The sequence below is a fragment of the Frankliniella occidentalis genome, unplaced genomic scaffold (genome assembly GCF_000697945.3).
Source record: "Frankliniella occidentalis isolate FOCC.00 unplaced genomic scaffold, Focc_3.1 Scaffold26, whole genome shotgun sequence".
Classification (NCBI taxonomy): domain Eukaryota; kingdom Metazoa; phylum Arthropoda; class Insecta; order Thysanoptera; family Thripidae; genus Frankliniella; species Frankliniella occidentalis.
This window is the reverse complement of record NW_026267156.1, coordinates 1,960,574-1,976,902: the sequence shown is the minus strand read 5'-3', so window position 1 is coordinate 1,976,902 and position 16,329 is coordinate 1,960,574. Positions and strand designations below refer to the sequence as shown.

Here is a 16,329-nt window from a genome sequence, read left to right as displayed (position 1 = left end):
CATGACAGGATTTTAAGTTAAACTGACATTCATCCTTCTTAAGTATTGATCTTACCTATCTTTAAATGATTACAAACACTGATGCAAATTATGTACTTGTATTACGATTCACACTCAATGAAGGATCCTAGACATTACATAATTGATTCTCCAAAAATCAACAACAAAATTCCAGCGGCTCAAACAGGCACAACCACAACATTAATAACTGTCTCTATCTATAATAATGCCCATATCCAGAATACAAATGAGCTATTACAATCGATATCCCATTTCTTAATTCAGCCTTTAGGGTACCCAAATCATTAGATATAATAATTAAGTTTTTAAAAGTGTTCCTTTACAATCAGAAATGAAACAGTACAAAATCAAAGATAAAATCCTTTCGAATTACATTTTTAAAAGTCACACAATACATCCACACATCACCAATATGGGTAAAATCTGGAAGACAACTGCACTACAATTTGCTCTCGCATGACATAGGCAGGTTTGGTACAAAATGCACTGTCATTAAAAAGTTATAATTTGGAGAAGAGCTCAATTCTTTTTAATAATCCAGACTAGTCCAGATTTATGGAAACATCAAAGGAATGTGTCAAAACAAAACAGATTCATCTCACCAGACCTTGATCCCATCAATGTAACAATATCACAATCCTAAGCATGGTGCGCTTAGTAAATCAACATGACAGGGATGAATGAAAATGTCTGTAGCTTGTTGGTGAAAGACTACATGCAAATGTAAAGGTGAAATAAAAGCCTACACTGGGAATGTAGAAGGGTAAGTCCTGAAATCAACAATAAAGCTAACAGAAAATCAGTGTATCTGAGTAAGATGTAAAATGCCCTATGACTATGTGAGTAAGATACTGATCTTGAAGAGGGTACACTTTATAGGAATTGTTACTTGCACGAAAAGTAAGTACTGACTTAATTTTAACATATTGTGCTGTCATGAAAACCCCTTTAAAGCACCATTTATTGAGTAAAGGAATCCCAAAGTCTTCCACAGAACAAATTTTGAAAGATCTAAAATGTGTACAAATAACAATACAGCACACATAAAGACCATATCACTTTGTCATAAATTTGTCATCAAACTTTTTTGACACGGTCCTATAATTCATAAAGAAAAACACCTCAGTAAGAAAATAAAGGTCATAAAATCAACAAATGTGAAAAAAAGTTACTATGTATCTTAAGCAAGGTAAAAAAGAAATAACCTGATATTGGGATAATACTTAGTTTCTTCAGCATCACCATAATCACAAGGTAACAGTAAGACACCTAATGCATTCTTAACAGAAAAAAAAACATACCTAGGTACAACATTACCATGTAATTATGGCAAGGTTTGCTTGATAGCCAAATGCACACAATATGTGTGTTGGTTTATTGAACAGCAGTCAAGTGTCACAACATAAAGTATCACATATGAGCATAGTCCAGCTGTACGTAAAGCTGCCGCACACCCACTCCAGCAAAAATTAGATGAGTGTGGCTGACTATGTATTTTGGATCAGCAGTTTTGGCAACTTCTAGTTTAAGAGCACCTACATACACTTCACTACACAGTGTCCAAAAGTGTGGTTCTTGTATACTGTACACACCAGCTAGCTGAGATACCTGAAAAATCATAATAATGAGATGCAAGATTCAAATTGGTTGCACAGCTATTTAGACAGGTACAAAATTTCTCCTCCACATCAGTAGATTCTGAAGAAAGAGAGGAATATGAACGTACCTTTTGATAACACTGGGGTAAAACATGATCCAATTGGGTTGGTTGCCGCTGCATAAGTATTAAGACTGAATCTTTGATTAATGCAAGAACACTCAAAGCTATGAGAATAGCTATAAACATTGAGCAGATAGGATCTGCCCTCATCCAACCAAATGCCTGCATGAGAACTGCAGACACTATCACACCGACACTTCCTAAAGTATCAGCCAGTATGTGTAAGAAGACGCCCTGCAGGAATAACAATAAAAAATAATTTCAAAATAATTATAAATTGATTGAAAACAAGAAAGTGGTATTATATTTACCTGCATAATTTGAGAATTTCCACTGGACAGATTGCCATCATTTGCATGTGAGTGATCGTGGGAGTCGCCATGTGAATGTCCATGTCCACCATGAGAGTGGCCATGGCCACCTCCACCGTGCGAGTGACCATGTCCACCCCCGTGTCCATGTCCATGCCCATGTTGGAATGCATAAATACCCACAAAGTTCACCAACAAACCAAGGACAGACACAACAAACAAACGCTCATGCTTCACTTCTGGAGGCTCTATAGCACGTTCCACCTATACAAATTTACAATGAAGTAAGACTCGCGCATTTTTAATACTACAACAAATAATTTATTGAAATGAAAATAATACTTACAGCTTCAGACATGATGAAAAAGGCTATAAAAAGTAGAAAGAGACCATTCACAAAACCTGCTATAACTTCAGCCCGAACATAACCATATGAATATTTGTCGTTAGCTCTCCATTTTGTGATAACAGATGCTGCAAGACCCGCCAGCAGGCCAGTGCAATCAAAGAACATGTGGAACGAATCTGATATAAGGCCCAAACTGAAACAAGAGGTTCACCATTAAAATTTGTACTTACTTTTGAAACTTGGCAATCAACGCTCACCATCAGATTAGTAGCTTGAACACTATTTTCTCACCTGTTGGTCCATATTCCATAAAACAACTCAACAAAGGCAAAAGAGAGATTGAGTATAAGAAAGAGTAGAAGATTCCTGGAATTACGATCAGCAAATATTATACGAATCCAGCTCTGGATCTTTTCTTTGAGGCGGGAGCCAAGAGGTCGGTACACATCCTTGCTATGTGAAAGGGGAATCATTGTCAGGCTAAATGGAAGGGGTGTCAAACACCCTTCTATCTCAGAAAAATTTCCTAGAAAAAAAGGAGAGATGTGTTAGGTTTGGTTCAGTAAAATAATATATCATAAAAACGTAAAGGTGTAAAACAATAATGTTTTTGTAAAAATCTGTTTTAGTAGGAGAACAGTAAAAATCATATTGAAATCCAAATAATGAAGAAGCGAAGTTTACTGAGAATTCGGAGCCCTCTTTAACCTCATCATTAACGAAACTCACACATCTAGCAGACTAATAAAGTATAGCTCACTGATAAGCAATTGAAAGTAAATTAAAGTTGATCATGATCCATACTAAAAAGTAACATTCATTGAGAATGGGGTGAAAGAAGAAATAAAATTAATCTAAAATATAGCCGGTAACTCGTCTGCTCTCCAGCTGTAGACAAGGGCACATTTAACTTTCCCTCAAGTAAATTCTAACAGAAACGACAAAAATGTGTCTAGCTCAAAGCTCTTTCATTCAAGAACAATTAGTTAAACGTAGAGCTCTAGTTATTTTTCTCAAAATGTCAAAAAATAACTTTAAATGCTACTTTACCATTGTTTATATGCCAACAAGATGTTGTCAACTTCTGATCATCTGGCAACACCGCTAAGTCGAGTTGGCAAGCTGGCAAAATTGGAGCAGTATGAAAAATCTTCAAGTCATAAATATAAAAAAATAATTACAAAATACCAATATTGAAACCCAAACCTTCAAACGTGGATGTTGTTGTTCGACATCTTTAACCACTTGCTTGACCTATTTATGATAATCACAGAATTTTTAATGAACTTTAACGTACAAATCACTTTATGTTTGCACCCCATTTCAACTCCTTTTTCCGTTCCCAAAGAATCGTCTGCGACTGCATAAGAATCTTTCCTGCCGTGAATTTATTCGTCCCTCTGTCCTCGGGCATCATATGGCCGTGGCGAAGGGGTTGGCTTAGTCTTTCTGCAAATCCGAAGAATTTAATCATAAGTGACCACAATGTTGTCCATTTCGAGAAACGTTCATCGAAGTATACATGGGATTACCTCAAAAATAGTTAATAGCAACAATTCGAAGGTGAGAGCTTGCTACGCTGTGTTTTCAATGAGTAACCCCTGCCCTTCCACCCGGTCCATCTATTTACGGAGTTCAGCTTATTACATTCTCTACATTTAACACGATTTCCCCCTTTTAAAGTAACCTTTAGTTTCTATCATTATTTTTATTTCTTTTCATTTTATCGCTCGTTGTGGTTATTTTCTTGATTAGCGTTTGGTTAGGTTAAGAGAATACATTTATGATGGCACTAGTTTGTCAAGGCAGTTTAACAACTAGACTTTTTAATGACATTATTGCTTGATACACCATTGTTGTTTGAGATTATGTCGAGTATATTCAAATCTCTTGTCTGAGTTGACTTAGCTCTACCCACTTACTTTACCTATTTAATAATCACATGACTCTGATACACCACTTAAAATTTACCATGACACTTGGAAAAAGAACCATTTTGTTTTGATCACATCTCTTTTTTCTCTATCCCCTTGAAATTAATTTCTTAATCTTTTTCGTCTCTATTTCCAGGTCGCCCAGAGGCTTTTCCGTCAAGGTGAATCAACTTACTAATAACTTGTCCATTCCAAGGAAACTCTTTCTCCATGTTTGTTAATAATTTGGCTAGCATTGTCATGTATAATTACGTTTTTTGGCATATTTTCAGTTCGGACAGCACATGAAGATGCACATGCCCGAGTTTGTGTTCTTCCATCCTCGAAGTGGTATGACATTGTGAATTAATTGGACTACTTGTATTTCAAAGCAACATAGTAATTCTCACAATTAATTTTATTTTTATTTAAGCTTGTCCATCTGCCATCCGCCAAGCCATCAATCTAAATGGGCTCTTCAATCTCGAACTTTTCAAACCTCACACTCCTTGTGTAAGTATCTTCCTCTTTTCAGTGGCCTGTCTTTCTCTGGTACACATTATAAACTTATTTCAACTATCTATCTACTATAAATCTCTTTTATTCAGGTCAGGAATCTAGAGTTGTAAACTGCCCAGCCTTTCCGGAATCTGTGTCTGAAGGAGATATTAGGTGGGAGAAAGGTGAGTTCAGAAGACTGCACATCTTCTAACCTACTGCTGCATACCTAAACAACCTTTTAAATCTCATTCCAGCTGTTGGGGACCAAGTTTCAGAGGATGAAGTAGTCTGTGAAATTGAAACTGACAAGGTATTGCTCTTGATCTTCGATTGTTTTCACAAGGCATATTTCAACACCTTTAACACTGGGTAATTCATGTGTTACAGACATCAGTGCCTGTAGCATCACCTGCCAATGGCACAATCGAGGAACTTTTAGTTGAAGATGGTGCAACTGTCAAGGCTGGTGTACCACTTTTCAAGCTTAAACTTGGAGGAGGTAAAAGTCCCTTACTCATAGCATTTGACAGCAGAATATCATCATCTACCATTGGCTTTTCATATTCCACTTTCAGCTGGTAGCGCGAAAAAAGAAGCCCCTGCAGCGGCAGCTCCATCTCCAGCTGCGGCTGCTCCTCCTCCACCACCACCACCACAGCCCACTGCAGCCGCCCCACCACCACCACCTGCAGCAGCCGCCCCACCACCACCACCACCACCACCACCGCAGGCCCCACTGAGCTCCATTCCTGTGGCTGCTATTCGTCATGCCCAAGTTTGTTTCTGTTTTTTTCATTTAGGTCCTGTGCATCCCACAAGTGTTATGTTTAATGTATCGGGTTTTTATTAAACAGGCTATTGAAGCAGCTACAGTCAAAGTGCCACCCGCAGATCCCACCAAAGAAATCAGTGGCACTCGCACTGAGCAACGAGTAAAAATGAATCGAATGCGTCTGCGAATTGCCCAGCGACTGAAGGATGCCCAGAATGTCAACGCTATGCTGACTACATTTAATGAACTCGATATGAGGTAGAGCGTTATTCATAGTTTTGCCTTTCTTTAAAGAATAATTTTCAACAATTATGCTATGTTTATTTTCTTTTAGTGGTATCATGGAATTTAGAAAGCTTAACCAAGAAGCTTTCCAGAAGAAACATGGTATTAAGTTGGGATTCATGTCAGCATTTGTTAAGGCTGCTGCATATGCACTTCAAGAGCAGCCTGTTGTGAACGCTGTAATTGATGGCCAAGAAATTGTATATCGTGATTACATTGATATCTCAGTGGCTGTTGCTACACCAAAGGTTAATTTTTTTCTATTTTTTTCCTTTTTTTCAGAGGCTTACTCAAAGTTTTATTTTGCTAATTGTATTATTTCTACAGGGTTTGGTGGTACCTGTTATTCGAAATGTAGAAACTATGAATTATGCTGAAATTGAGCACTCCATGAATAATCTGGCAGAGAAGGCGCGTAAAAATGCTCTTGCTGTTGAAGATATGGATGGTGGTACTTTCACCATCAGTAATGGTGGTGTATTTGGCTCACTTATGGGCACTCCTATAATCAATCCCCCCCAGTCTGCAATTCTTGGTATGCATGGTACATTTGAGCGACCTGTGGCAATCAAGGGTCAAGTAAGTTAACTTTATACTTTTCCTTTTTAATTCTAAAAATTTTAGAAATTTTATACTCTTGTCAATACTGACAACACATTATTAATTTTCAGGTTGTGATCCGTCCCATGATGTACATTGCTCTTACTTACGATCACAGACTGATTGATGGCCGTGAAGCTGTTCTCTTCTTGAAAAAGATCAAGGCAGCTGTGGAAGACCCCCGCATCATAGTTGCTGGGCTGTAGACAATTTCCACCCTACTCATCAGTCTCATATTTGCAACTGCAAGTGGAAATGAAAAAGAAAACAAGAGTCTGGTCTGTCATCCTGTTGCCACAGGATAGGAATCTATCATAACATACCTATGGTAGTAAGAGTAATTTTTTTTCTGTTGCCACCCACTGCCTGAAGATTTTTTCTGTGGTTGCTATTTCATTGTAGAGCACATTTTTTGAGAATTCTTTCTGTTGAACAGCACGATTCTGCTTTTGTAAATATTTAATAATGTACATTTGAGGCTTAAAAATCAGAATACTCATGTCTCATTAGCTGTGCTAAGGAGGTTTCATGAGCTCAATAAGTTAGTAATTTATGATTTTAAAAAGACTATGTTTATGTGTAAAGTTTTGATTGCATGGGATTGACATCCACATGTTTTAAAAGTTACTTTTGCTGGACAGATGTGAAGGACTTCTAGTTCAATGTGAATTCACTTTGTACTCTGTGTATCAGTTACCAGATATCTTTTTCAAATATATTTGCCAGTATTTTAGAATATTGTTTTGAAAATTGTCATTGCCGAAGTTTTTGGAGGAGCAGGTTTCAATTTTAAAAGGAAATGTTGTTTTGTTTTTTTTGTTTGATTGTTTCTTTGAGTCTTTTATCTGTTACATCAATCAAGTTGTACTAGTGTATTGTGAAAAGAAAAACAACAAACCAAACATTACTGGCTATTTGCTTGGATTTCTGTAATTTTCTTCCAAGGAAAAAAATAAATGAACATTTCCGTCAAGTATACAATGACTTTGTTTTCCTAATTTTCGTCCCCGCCCCGTTTTGAATGGTATAATGGAGAAGTCCCTATTGAAGAGAAAATCTGGAAAAGCTGGTAAAAGTGAGGAACTTCCCCTGCAGTTTGTGGTTTTCGCGCGTCAAAGCATATTTTTCATGCGGCTGTTGGCAATGGTGCGGTTGGTACAGAACAGGAATGGGTGAAGTCGGTGTGACGTCACACAAACGGATTAGGGGTGAGTAGGGAGTGAGGGTGGCTTGCGAGAGAAGGGTGTGAGTGGCGGGGGAGGAGGGGCGTAAGGATAAGAATCAGTAGCAATGGCGGATGTGGTGTTTGCTGAAGCCTAGTCTTGAAAATGTCCATGATATCTTGCTCCCATTGCGTTTTAAACGTGATTTCTATTGACGCCATTTATTACGTGCTCCGCGGATAAGGGGTTAGAGGTCCAGATGATTTGTGAGGACTTTTGTGAAGTAATCACATCTACGACGTGTTTTGGTGAACTCGTCTGCTTTTAATTGACATGACACTAGAGGATCCCTTCTTTGTTGTGAAAGAGTAAGTTTACCATGTAACCATTTTGGCTTGAATCAACATGGATTTCCAATTCTGAGAAAATTGTCCCGTAAATGAAAGCTGACTATTTCATCACGTTGGGTTCTTCCTCTGTTTTTTTCTCGTATAATGTCAAAACCTTTGTCACATTAGGTATGAAGATATTCAGGAAAATATGATGAAGCAATGTCATTTCTCTCTTATGTTCCAGTGAAGTGTCGAAAGCTTTGAACAAGACCAAAGTCTTGTATCAGCGGTGGCTTGAGCTGCAGAAAGACACAGGTCTTAATGTTACCAAAGACGACTTGGAGTGGACCACAACAGAGCTTCGGAATTCCTTGAGAAGCATAGAATGGGATATTGATGATCTTGAAGACACTAAAAATATCCTTTATTTGCTGTTATAAATTTGAAAATATGTGATGTGCTGCAGAATGGTTGGAAGCAATGCCTCAATTTGTAGTCTGAGTATCCATTCAAAGAAAAACAAAAAACATTGTTCTTACTAAGATGTCGCTGTCACACTCTGTCATACTGATAAAATATGCCTTTGTCAATCATCTTTCTGTATAAAAACAGCAACAGATTAATTCATATTTTCATGTCAGGCTCTTGTTTAAGAGTAATTGTTTTCAAACAATGTAGAAGTACTTGTCATGAGTTAAAAATTATCACTGTGTTTCTAAGTGCCTGATAGTATGTGTGATCTCTCTTCTCATTAGCATGCTCTTGTCATGTAAGATGCAGTGACTTCTAAAAGGGGTGTGTTGGGGGAGGGGAAGGGGGGGGGGAGGAGGAAGGCATCCAAGGATACCTTCTGTTGTTCTTTTTTTTTCTCATGTGTGTTTCTTTATACATCTATTTTTCAAGTTTTTCCTTAACAAAAAGATACATATTGTTGAAAAAAATCCTTCAAAGTTCAAGATTGACAACAAAGAACTCACAAATAGAAAACTTTTCATTGAACAAGCACGTGAGGAAGTAAAGGTGTGGCATCATAGATTTTGTATTCAGTGTGTTTTAATTCTCATGCAGATTTTAGTTTATTTGATTATTTTTTTCCTCTTAGGTGATGCGGGATAAAATGAACATGAACAAGAACAGAGACCGTGACCGTACTGCGCGCCAGCCTCTCCTGGACACTCGAGATAGCAGCCCTGTTCGAGTCCCATCTAGTCACAACTCAACTAAATATTCTAAATTGGAAAATGACTTGGATAGCCCCAGCCGGCAATTCCTAGATGATACACTTGCGCAGCAGAGAAGCCTTATTCTGGGACAAGATGACACCCTTGATGCAATCAGTGGCAGTGTAGGCACTCTGAAAACGGTGTCTCGGCAGATTGGTTCTGAGTTAGATGAGCATGCAGTGTATGTGGAAGATTAATCTAGTCATCAGTGTCATCACATTGCAGTAACATTGTAGGTAAAATTTTTTATTTTTTTGTTTTAGAATGCTGGAAGACTTTGGCAATGAAATGGAGACTGCTGATGTTAAAATGGATGCCACTATGAAAAAAGTTGCAAAGCTTATGCATATGACCAATGGTAAGTAAATCGATTCAAAAGAGAAAATATAAATATGTTACACACCTTTAGGGCACCTTTAATTATTATTGCTTTTATGTTTTTGTTGCAGATAGAAGACAGTGGATGGCTATTGGTATTCTGTCATGCATTCTAATTATTATCATCATATTATTTAAATTTCTCTAACAATTTGATGAAGAAAACTGCTTTATTTGTGGAGTAAAGAATAATTTCATCTAAGCAGTAAGATTTATTGTGACTGTCCAAAGAAAAGACTTTACTTTGCAGTTCATATATTTTGGCACAGGAACTGTCAGTTCTTCAAGAACCCCATAATCATGAATTAAAGTCTTACATAAAACAAGTTTTGATCTGAGATTGTAACTGTTTATGTTTTGATGTTTGGTGTATGAGATGAACTATCTGTTTCTTGGTAAGTTGAGTATACATTGTATCTCTGGTTAGTCTTACTTTAAATACCTGTATTGCAAACTATGGATGCAATTCCTAAGTCAAGATATACATTAATTTGGAACTATCTCAAGGAATGAAAATTTGTCAGGATGACATCATGTGACAAATTTAGTCATCTTGGTATCACGTGTGTCCTCATGACATCATTTTAGTGTGTGAAGAGGACCAAATTTTGACTGGTGACGTCACTTGATGTAATCATGAAGAATTTGTGTCTCTTGGGATAGAACATGGTACAATGTGTTCGAGATAGATCAGAAAGCTGGGTGATTTGCCAAAAGTTTGACATGTTCAATGTCCATGATTGACTAAGTTTAAGTATCCTTGTTTGCTTTATTAAAATTACTTTTCTGATTTGTTTTTAATAGACTGATTTATTTTAATCATATGATGTGTTATTTTACTTGCAATGTTATTGGCATCAAGGCCTGTAAAATAGCATAAAGAGTGATATTTTTCTTTTTTTGTATGTGAATTTTAAGTATGTTGTGATTTTTGAGTAGAGAAATGGTTTATAATCTTACATCACTGGTAGCTGCTGTTAAATTTTAATCTATAGAATTTGTTCCCCAAATTATTTTGTCTAGCATTCCATTTAAACTTTGGATCTGTTGAAACTTTTACATTTGATCTCATGAAGCTGACAGTCTACTACCCCACTTACTTCAACTCCTTTTTTGGAACTGTACCCAGACCCAGCTCATAAAAATCAGATCCTTTACAAGTGAAACATACGCAACAGGGTTTAGTCATCCTGATATGTTCCTTGCTTTTCTTTCCTCTTTAACTAATTCTTTTTGCATATGTGATCTCACCTTTCACTTTCAGTCTCTAAAAGTTCCATCAGCACTAATTGAACCCATAAGACACATGTAATCTTTGTGAGCGCTCCCTCATTTGAATTTTGTATTTATTCTCTTTTACAAGTGTGATGTGTCTAAAAAATTCCTGTAGGATGATGTAACTTTGCGAAAGTACTTATCCTCTAGTTATATTATGAATGCTACTATTTTCTACAGTTTTGAGCTTTACAAATGGATGTGGAAAGGTGCCTACAGTGCAGAAAATTATTGTCATCCTGAAGTGTGTGTACTGTTAATACACTGCTTGCGTTGTGAGAATCAAGTTTGGAATTGTGAACATCAATGCCTATATATGAATTAAACTTAGACTTACAAACAAATATAAGGTGAATGTGTCTTGCATATTTCCCATTAAAGTACATACAACTTACAATTGTTTTGATACACTGACTTTCAATTTATTATTATGTGATAAATGACTAAAAATGTTTTAACAGATCGGTCTTAAGTATTTACATATGTAACGAAACTCAAGCCTCAAAACAGTAGTTCACTAATCAATCCTCACAACTCATCAGATTTTTAAAGAAAAAGGCAACATAAAATTGAGTAGATGTTCATATGCCTGGCAGTTGGTTGTGTAAGAGCAACTTCAACATTTTTAATAAACCCAACGGTGAATTTTTCATGGTATATGTAGGAGTGGTCAAAGCAAATTTCAAGTTAATACATGCAATGACACCATTCCAGTACACTTACCCAACATTTACAAGTACGAGGTAAAATAGGAAATTTGCATAAGGAACAAATAATTAGCCACGCTTTATTAAACACGCCAAACTACCTCAGAGGCAAGAGTTGCAATACTATAAAAAGTGAAAAAAAAAAGTCGTGATCATTTTTTAAAGGCCAGGAGTTCAATAAAATCACAGAGGGAATCACGAACCTCTCATCACAAATTTTAAAAGCAAACATTAGACAGAAAGAAAATAATGTATTCCAAAACAAAAAGAGGCCCTTATAGAAAGCAATGTGTTAATGGATAAGCAAAGAAAGGTGGTGAGTACACCTACCCATCATCTAGCATCTTGAACTCCTGATTTTCTTGGCAGATCACATTACATAAATAATAAGCACTACCGGTAGTTAAAATTTTAAAATAGAGGTTTTCAAGAACTATTCGAATGTTAAAACCAATCTTAACAATATACACTGTTTACAAATAATATTACACAGATAATAACTTCATAAGTCAAACTATTTTCAAGACAAATACCAACAATATGTCTAAACCATTACAATTAGCAGTATGAAAATAAAGACAAATCTTAGCCAAGATCAACAAATTTGATTAATCCAATCTTTTCTCAAAATATAAAAACTGTCTTTCCTTTAACTGGATTCAAGAGATCTAATCTATACAAACACTAGAAATCTGCACAATGGACAGGAAGTTGATTACAGTACTTTTACAGGTGAAGTTTTATGTTTCTGGAATAATCTTTGATCTCTCTAGTGTTCTGCAGTAATGAGAAAAGAAAAAAAAGCAAAAGAGAGTATACTTTCCTCACATCCTACCTATGCGTTGAAACTTTTTCCCCCCCAGAATTATAGAGACATGAAAAGAAATAATGCCTTGAATAGAATTCAAAACCCTATTTCAAATGACATATATGCAACTGTTTTCAAAACCATCACAGTGAAAGACCACAGAGTGCAAGAGCAGTGTATTTCTATTAGTATGCCACAATGATTTGCTTAAGAAATACCACAATAATGGAACATGGAGATAGAACGTAGGCTGAGTTTATCAGAAGACATGCAGCAAAAGGCTCTGCCAAATAAGCAGAAGTTACAGTTTAGCAACATATTTGTCGCTGGGCTCCTCTGAAATTATATAATGCTTTTCATCAGTCCGTACATCAGTAAAACCAAAGCAAGAAGTTCAGTTTCCAGGCAGCTGTCCAAAAGCATTGCACACATGTCATGCAATAATATCCTACCAGAACAAGATAGTGTTGCAGGCTTAGCCCTCTTGCCCAAAATCTTCTTTGAACTTATCGAGCTTGATAAGATCTTCATCATTTACTGTTGGCTTGGACGTCTGGAGAGAACGTTCCATATCACTCTGAAATTTAAAAAAAAAAAGATTATTAAAAAAAGTGAATAAGTTTGCATTTGGAAAGAAGTGATAACTCATTGAGAACTTTAACTAATACCATTGAAACTGGTGGTTCAAATAATTTATCTCCATCCACTTCCATCCAAGTCATTTCAATAGCATCTGGATGACCAGGAGAGCATGGAGTCAAGAGATCATCCACAACGACAGTGGGGTCTTTGCGGCAAGGGCCTCTGACTTTTCTGAAGTGGGTAGCTGTCTGAACCTTGCGGACAGGCTGCATGAGAGCATCTCTAACAACAATACTTATGTCTGCTCCTGAGTAACTGAAATGGAAATATATAAAATACTGAGGTTATTTGCTTGAGTTACTTGAGTTGGAGTGCTTATCGTTTAAACAGCAAATGCTTTTTAGCTTACCCTTCGCTTTTCTTAGCCAACTGCTTCAAATCATCTTCAGAAAGTGTGTTGAATGTGTTTCCCAAATGAAGTTTGAACATGATAAGCCTAGCAGGCTCTTCAGGGAGAGGTATGTAGATTCTTTTCTCAAATCGTCTCCTAATGGCAGAGTCCAAGACCCAAGGTATGTTTGTAGCACCCAAAACCAAGATCCCATCATTGTCATTTCCAACACCTTTACAGTAACAAGACAATGATTAGAACAGAACAATACAGGTAAGTCCTAAATTTAATTCTGTATGTTTAATGTCAGTAATACTGTACCTTGCATCTGTACTAGAAATTCAGTTTTAATCCTCCTAGCTGATTCAGATTCATTGTCTGAACGAGAAGAGCACAGTGAATCGACCTCATCAATGAAAATTATACTAGGCTTGTGAGATCTGGCTAGTTCAAATAGGTTTTTCACCAATTTTTCACTTTCTCCAAGCCATTTAGACACAAGGTCTGATGATGAGACAGAAAAGAATGTGGAATTATTTGCTTCAGTTGCAACGGCTTTAGCGAGGTAAGATTTACCAGTTCCAGGGGGCTGTAAAAAGATGGATATATTGTAATCAGTGCCTGCCAGTTTAAATGTTTTGAAGGATCAATTTATCAAGTTTAATATTATGAATTAATAATTGGCTTACACCAAAAAGCAAGATGCCTTTCCATGGTATCCTTTTTCCAGTGAATAGATGTGGGAATCTGATGGGTAAAATAACAGCCTCCTTCAAAGCCTCTTTCGCCCCCTCTAAGCCAGCAACATCTGCCCATTGCACATGGGGCTTTTCAACAACAATTGCACCTTCCAGTTTGGCTTGCAATTTCTTCTTCTCTGGATCATCAGAATCACTATCACTATTATCACTATTCTTCTTGTCTTCCCTGACAAAGGAAAAATTATAAATACATTGATCGTTATAAAGCAGAAACAGTCTTTTTTTTATAAACTCTTGTTTTTTTTATCCCCCCTCCTCTCTTTTCATTAAAAGAGTACATACTTGGAGCTACCATCTGCTTTTACTGGCTTTTTCTTATCCTTCTTCTTCAAATACTCCTTGAGTTTTTCAGCTCTATCAAGATATTGCAAACACTTGGAGCGGATACTTTCTTTGGCCCTCTCTCCTTGGGCTTCATCTAAAGCATTAAAATCAGAGAAAATATGAGTAAACATTTTAATCAGTTGAGGCACCATAAAATTTAAATGTGAGACAAAACAAAACCAACATTTGATGGCATGCAGGAAGTACTCGACACCATGTTCATAGAGTCTCAGAGCTTCTTCGTAGTTTTTATTTCTGTCCTCTTCCGTAGCCTTTGTGACCAAGTCAATGGCTTTCTGCAGATACAAAAGAAACAAAATTTTAGTATAGAACAGTGCAGAAATACATTTTGATTGCATTTGGAAAAGGGTCCCAGAGAGGGTTCTAAAGATTACCAAATCAGATGCCTACCTGAAGTGTTGTTGTAGCTGACATCTTTGTCAGATGTTCAACACCTAAAGCATGAAAAAAGGCGATAAAGGAGATAAGTTTTTAAAAATTAGAAGAACTATGAAGCCCAAGCAGTTTGTCAAATGTGCATTGTTCTTAGTTCTCGTGTGACAGCCTATTCCTTATCAGTAACCTAGTGATGTCACACTTCCTAGTAAAGAAACGGAACCAGAAACAATTACGGTTAGATCCTGAACGATCTTGCGTACACCGTAATGTAATTAGTTAGTAAAAGGTAAAAAAAATACGTCAAGTTATGTACAAGTGAAACTCAGCTGCTCGGGCTAACCTTGGTAAAAATAAAAACATTTTTTTAACCTACTCAGCAGACCAAAACGCGGTCCTCGACTAAAGGGTGGCACAAAATCTAGACAAAACTATGTCTCCAATCTTCCAGATTATTTGACAAACGTGGTCTAATGTCAAACACGACGTTGTTGTGTCTCCTTAGACATTCATCCCTCGGAAAAACAAGATGATGACAAATCGCGGCACAGCCTTCTAGGTTCTGAGTCGACGCTGAGGAAGGGGAGTGGAGGAGGTGGGAGGGGGGAGGAGGGGGAATGCAGTCTGCAGTTCATGGTTCATACATTGTTAATGTCTAGAATTCGCCATCGGTGTATTTATGCCTTAATCTTAATTTTTTTTAGTGAAATTCGGTTGCAGTGCGCTGAATGTCGTATTTTCCCAGAGTGCCATTTCACCTGTCCCCTTGTATGTACACGTGCGGCTAATGGTGTTGGTGTTCGGGCGCCTGAAGGGTAGGCAACCAATTCGACTTCAAATCATCACCAGTAGCGCGCATTCAGGCGCCCCACCGGCAAGATGACTTTTAAAAGTCTTCACAGGGGCTTTTCTTGTTCTGAGCGGCAGGAATGCCACACCTTTCCAGGATAAGTAAACAAAAATAAAAACAAAAAAATAAAAACCGGATCTACTCCTCTCCGCGTCAAAAGAAGAGGGGAGCGAAGGCGAAATTAGGTACCCCTTCGGCCGAAGTGGCGGGCGGGCGCTTTTGACGCGCCCGTCATGTCGAGTCGGACACGCTCGAGCGCGGCACGTGGCCGTCCGCGGGCGGTGTCATTCCGATGCATTTAGGCCCTTAGGGCACCGGGGCGGTGGTGGCAGGGCCGGGAGGGTCGGGCCGGCTGGGCCCTCATCAGGGCCCAAAACAGCGCCCCGCGGGACTGAAGAGGAAGAGAAACCAGTGAGTCGGAGGACGTCCCTGTTTGTAGCTACACAGTTGTAGATATTACAACCGACACGGCCACAGGCAGCTTTATTCGAACCGACCGTAGAAATAAGTCCGCTCCGCATCGTAAATGCTCACGCCCCTCTCCCCTCGCCCGGACAAAACGAAAAAAAATTAAAGATGGAGGAGTACCTTCCCCATCAGGGGTAGTTAGATTAGTGGTAGTGACGCGAACTGAGACACGTTTGCACTCTTTACACTCGCTGGGGGT

General features: G+C 37.7%; 4 protein-coding genes across 8 annotated transcripts; 2 read left to right on the top strand and 2 right to left on the bottom strand.

The window, feature by feature from the left end:
* Window positions 1–82: 82 nt before the first annotated feature.
* LOC113213823 (zinc transporter 7) lies at window positions 83–3,523 on the bottom strand. 2 transcript variants are annotated; one of them, XM_026433013.2, is made up of 6 exons: window positions 3,452–3,523; window positions 2,693–2,927; window positions 2,399–2,594; window positions 2,053–2,316; window positions 1,748–1,975; window positions 83–1,629 (listed from the first exon to the last, which is right to left on the bottom strand). In XM_026433013.2, the coding sequence occupies exons 2-6, from the start codon at window positions 2,872–2,874 to the stop codon at window positions 1,432–1,434; spliced, it is 1,068 nt and encodes a 355-aa protein (XP_026288798.1). In that variant the 5' UTR covers window positions 2,875–2,927; window positions 3,452–3,523; the 3' UTR covers window positions 83–1,431. The 2 variants fall into 2 exon arrangements, with proteins under 2 accessions (XP_026288798.1, XP_026288800.1); XM_026433015.2 differs by lacking the exon at window positions 3,452–3,523 and adding an exon at window positions 3,131–3,377.
* A 260-nt stretch (window positions 3,524–3,783) lies between these two features.
* On the top strand, window positions 3,784–7,453 carry LOC113213820 (dihydrolipoyllysine-residue succinyltransferase component of 2-oxoglutarate dehydrogenase complex, mitochondrial). The gene is made up of 12 exons (XM_026433009.2): window positions 3,784–3,964; window positions 4,472–4,496; window positions 4,608–4,665; window positions 4,748–4,827; window positions 4,923–4,997; window positions 5,070–5,125; window positions 5,203–5,314; window positions 5,391–5,590; window positions 5,670–5,845; window positions 5,922–6,120; window positions 6,200–6,451; window positions 6,544–7,453. Exons 1-12 carry the CDS (start codon window positions 3,887–3,889, stop codon window positions 6,676–6,678), a joined length of 1,446 nt encoding a protein of 481 aa, XP_026288794.1. The 5' UTR covers window positions 3,784–3,886; the 3' UTR covers window positions 6,679–7,453.
* A 255-nt stretch (window positions 7,454–7,708) lies between these two features.
* Window positions 7,709–11,192, top strand: LOC113213825 (syntaxin-6). Its single transcript, XM_052265342.1, has 6 exons — window positions 7,709–8,003; window positions 8,212–8,388; window positions 8,897–8,987; window positions 9,070–9,371; window positions 9,454–9,548; window positions 9,640–11,192. Exons 1-6 carry the CDS (start codon window positions 7,969–7,971, stop codon window positions 9,714–9,716), a joined length of 777 nt encoding a protein of 258 aa, XP_052121302.1. The 5' UTR covers window positions 7,709–7,968; the 3' UTR covers window positions 9,717–11,192.
* A 413-nt stretch (window positions 11,193–11,605) lies between these two features.
* Window positions 11,606–15,373, bottom strand: LOC113213822 (vacuolar protein sorting-associated protein 4). 4 transcript variants are annotated; one of them, XM_026433012.2, is made up of 10 exons: window positions 15,189–15,373; window positions 14,828–14,871; window positions 14,601–14,712; window positions 14,375–14,510; window positions 14,021–14,258; window positions 13,653–13,920; window positions 13,350–13,563; window positions 13,027–13,255; window positions 12,811–12,935; window positions 11,606–12,694 (listed from the first exon to the last, which is right to left on the bottom strand). In XM_026433012.2, the coding sequence occupies exons 2-9, from the start codon at window positions 14,849–14,851 to the stop codon at window positions 12,834–12,836; spliced, it is 1,323 nt and encodes a 440-aa protein (XP_026288797.1). In that variant the 5' UTR covers window positions 14,852–14,871; window positions 15,189–15,373; the 3' UTR covers window positions 11,606–12,694; window positions 12,811–12,833. The 4 variants fall into 4 exon arrangements, with proteins under 4 accessions (XP_026288797.1, XP_052121301.1, XP_026288796.1 ...); XM_052265341.1 differs by having other exon boundaries at window positions 11,606–12,935; window positions 15,156–15,373; XM_026433011.2 differs by having other exon boundaries at window positions 11,606–12,935; window positions 15,185–15,373.
* Window positions 15,374–16,329: the final 956 nt, after the last annotated feature.

Excerpts from the sequence above, each read along its gene's own strand:
- LOC113213823 (XM_026433013.2), bottom strand. The coding sequence starts at position 2,874 with ATGATTCCCCTTTCACATAGCAAGGATGTGTACCGACCTCTTGGCTCC. Across the intron at positions 2,317-2,398 it reads TTTTCATCATGTCTGAAGCT|GTGGAACGTGCTATAGAGCC; the intron begins GTAAGTATTATT and ends AAATTTGTATAG. Across the intron at positions 1,630-1,747 it reads TACCCCAGTGTTATCAAAAG|GTATCTCAGCTAGCTGGTGT; the intron begins GTACGTTCATAT and ends ATGATTTTTCAG.
- LOC113213820 (XM_026433009.2), top strand. The coding sequence starts at position 3,887 with ATGTTGTCCATTTCGAGAAACGTTCATCGAAGTATACATGGGATTACC. Across the intron at positions 4,666-4,747 it reads GTTCTTCCATCCTCGAAGTG|CTTGTCCATCTGCCATCCGC; the intron begins GTATGACATTGT and ends TTTTTATTTAAG. Across the intron at positions 5,846-5,921 it reads TTTAATGAACTCGATATGAG|TGGTATCATGGAATTTAGAA; the intron begins GTAGAGCGTTAT and ends ATTTTCTTTTAG.
- LOC113213825 (XM_052265342.1), top strand. The coding sequence starts at position 7,969 with ATGACACTAGAGGATCCCTTCTTTGTTGTGAAAGA. Across the intron at positions 8,389-8,896 it reads CTTGAAGACACTAAAAATAT|TGTTGAAAAAAATCCTTCAA; the intron begins CCTTTATTTGCT and ends AAAGATACATAT. Across the intron at positions 8,988-9,069 it reads AAGCACGTGAGGAAGTAAAG|GTGATGCGGGATAAAATGAA; the intron begins GTGTGGCATCAT and ends TTTTCCTCTTAG.
- LOC113213822 (XM_052265341.1), bottom strand. The coding sequence starts at position 14,851 with ATGTCAGCTACAACAACACTTCAG. Across the intron at positions 14,713-14,827 it reads CAGCTACAACAACACTTCAG|AAAGCCATTGACTTGGTCAC; the intron begins GTAGGCATCTGA and ends TTGTATCTGCAG. Across the intron at positions 14,511-14,600 it reads CTTCCTGCATGCCATCAAAT|ATGAAGCCCAAGGAGAGAGG; the intron begins GTTGGTTTTGTT and ends TTAATGCTTTAG.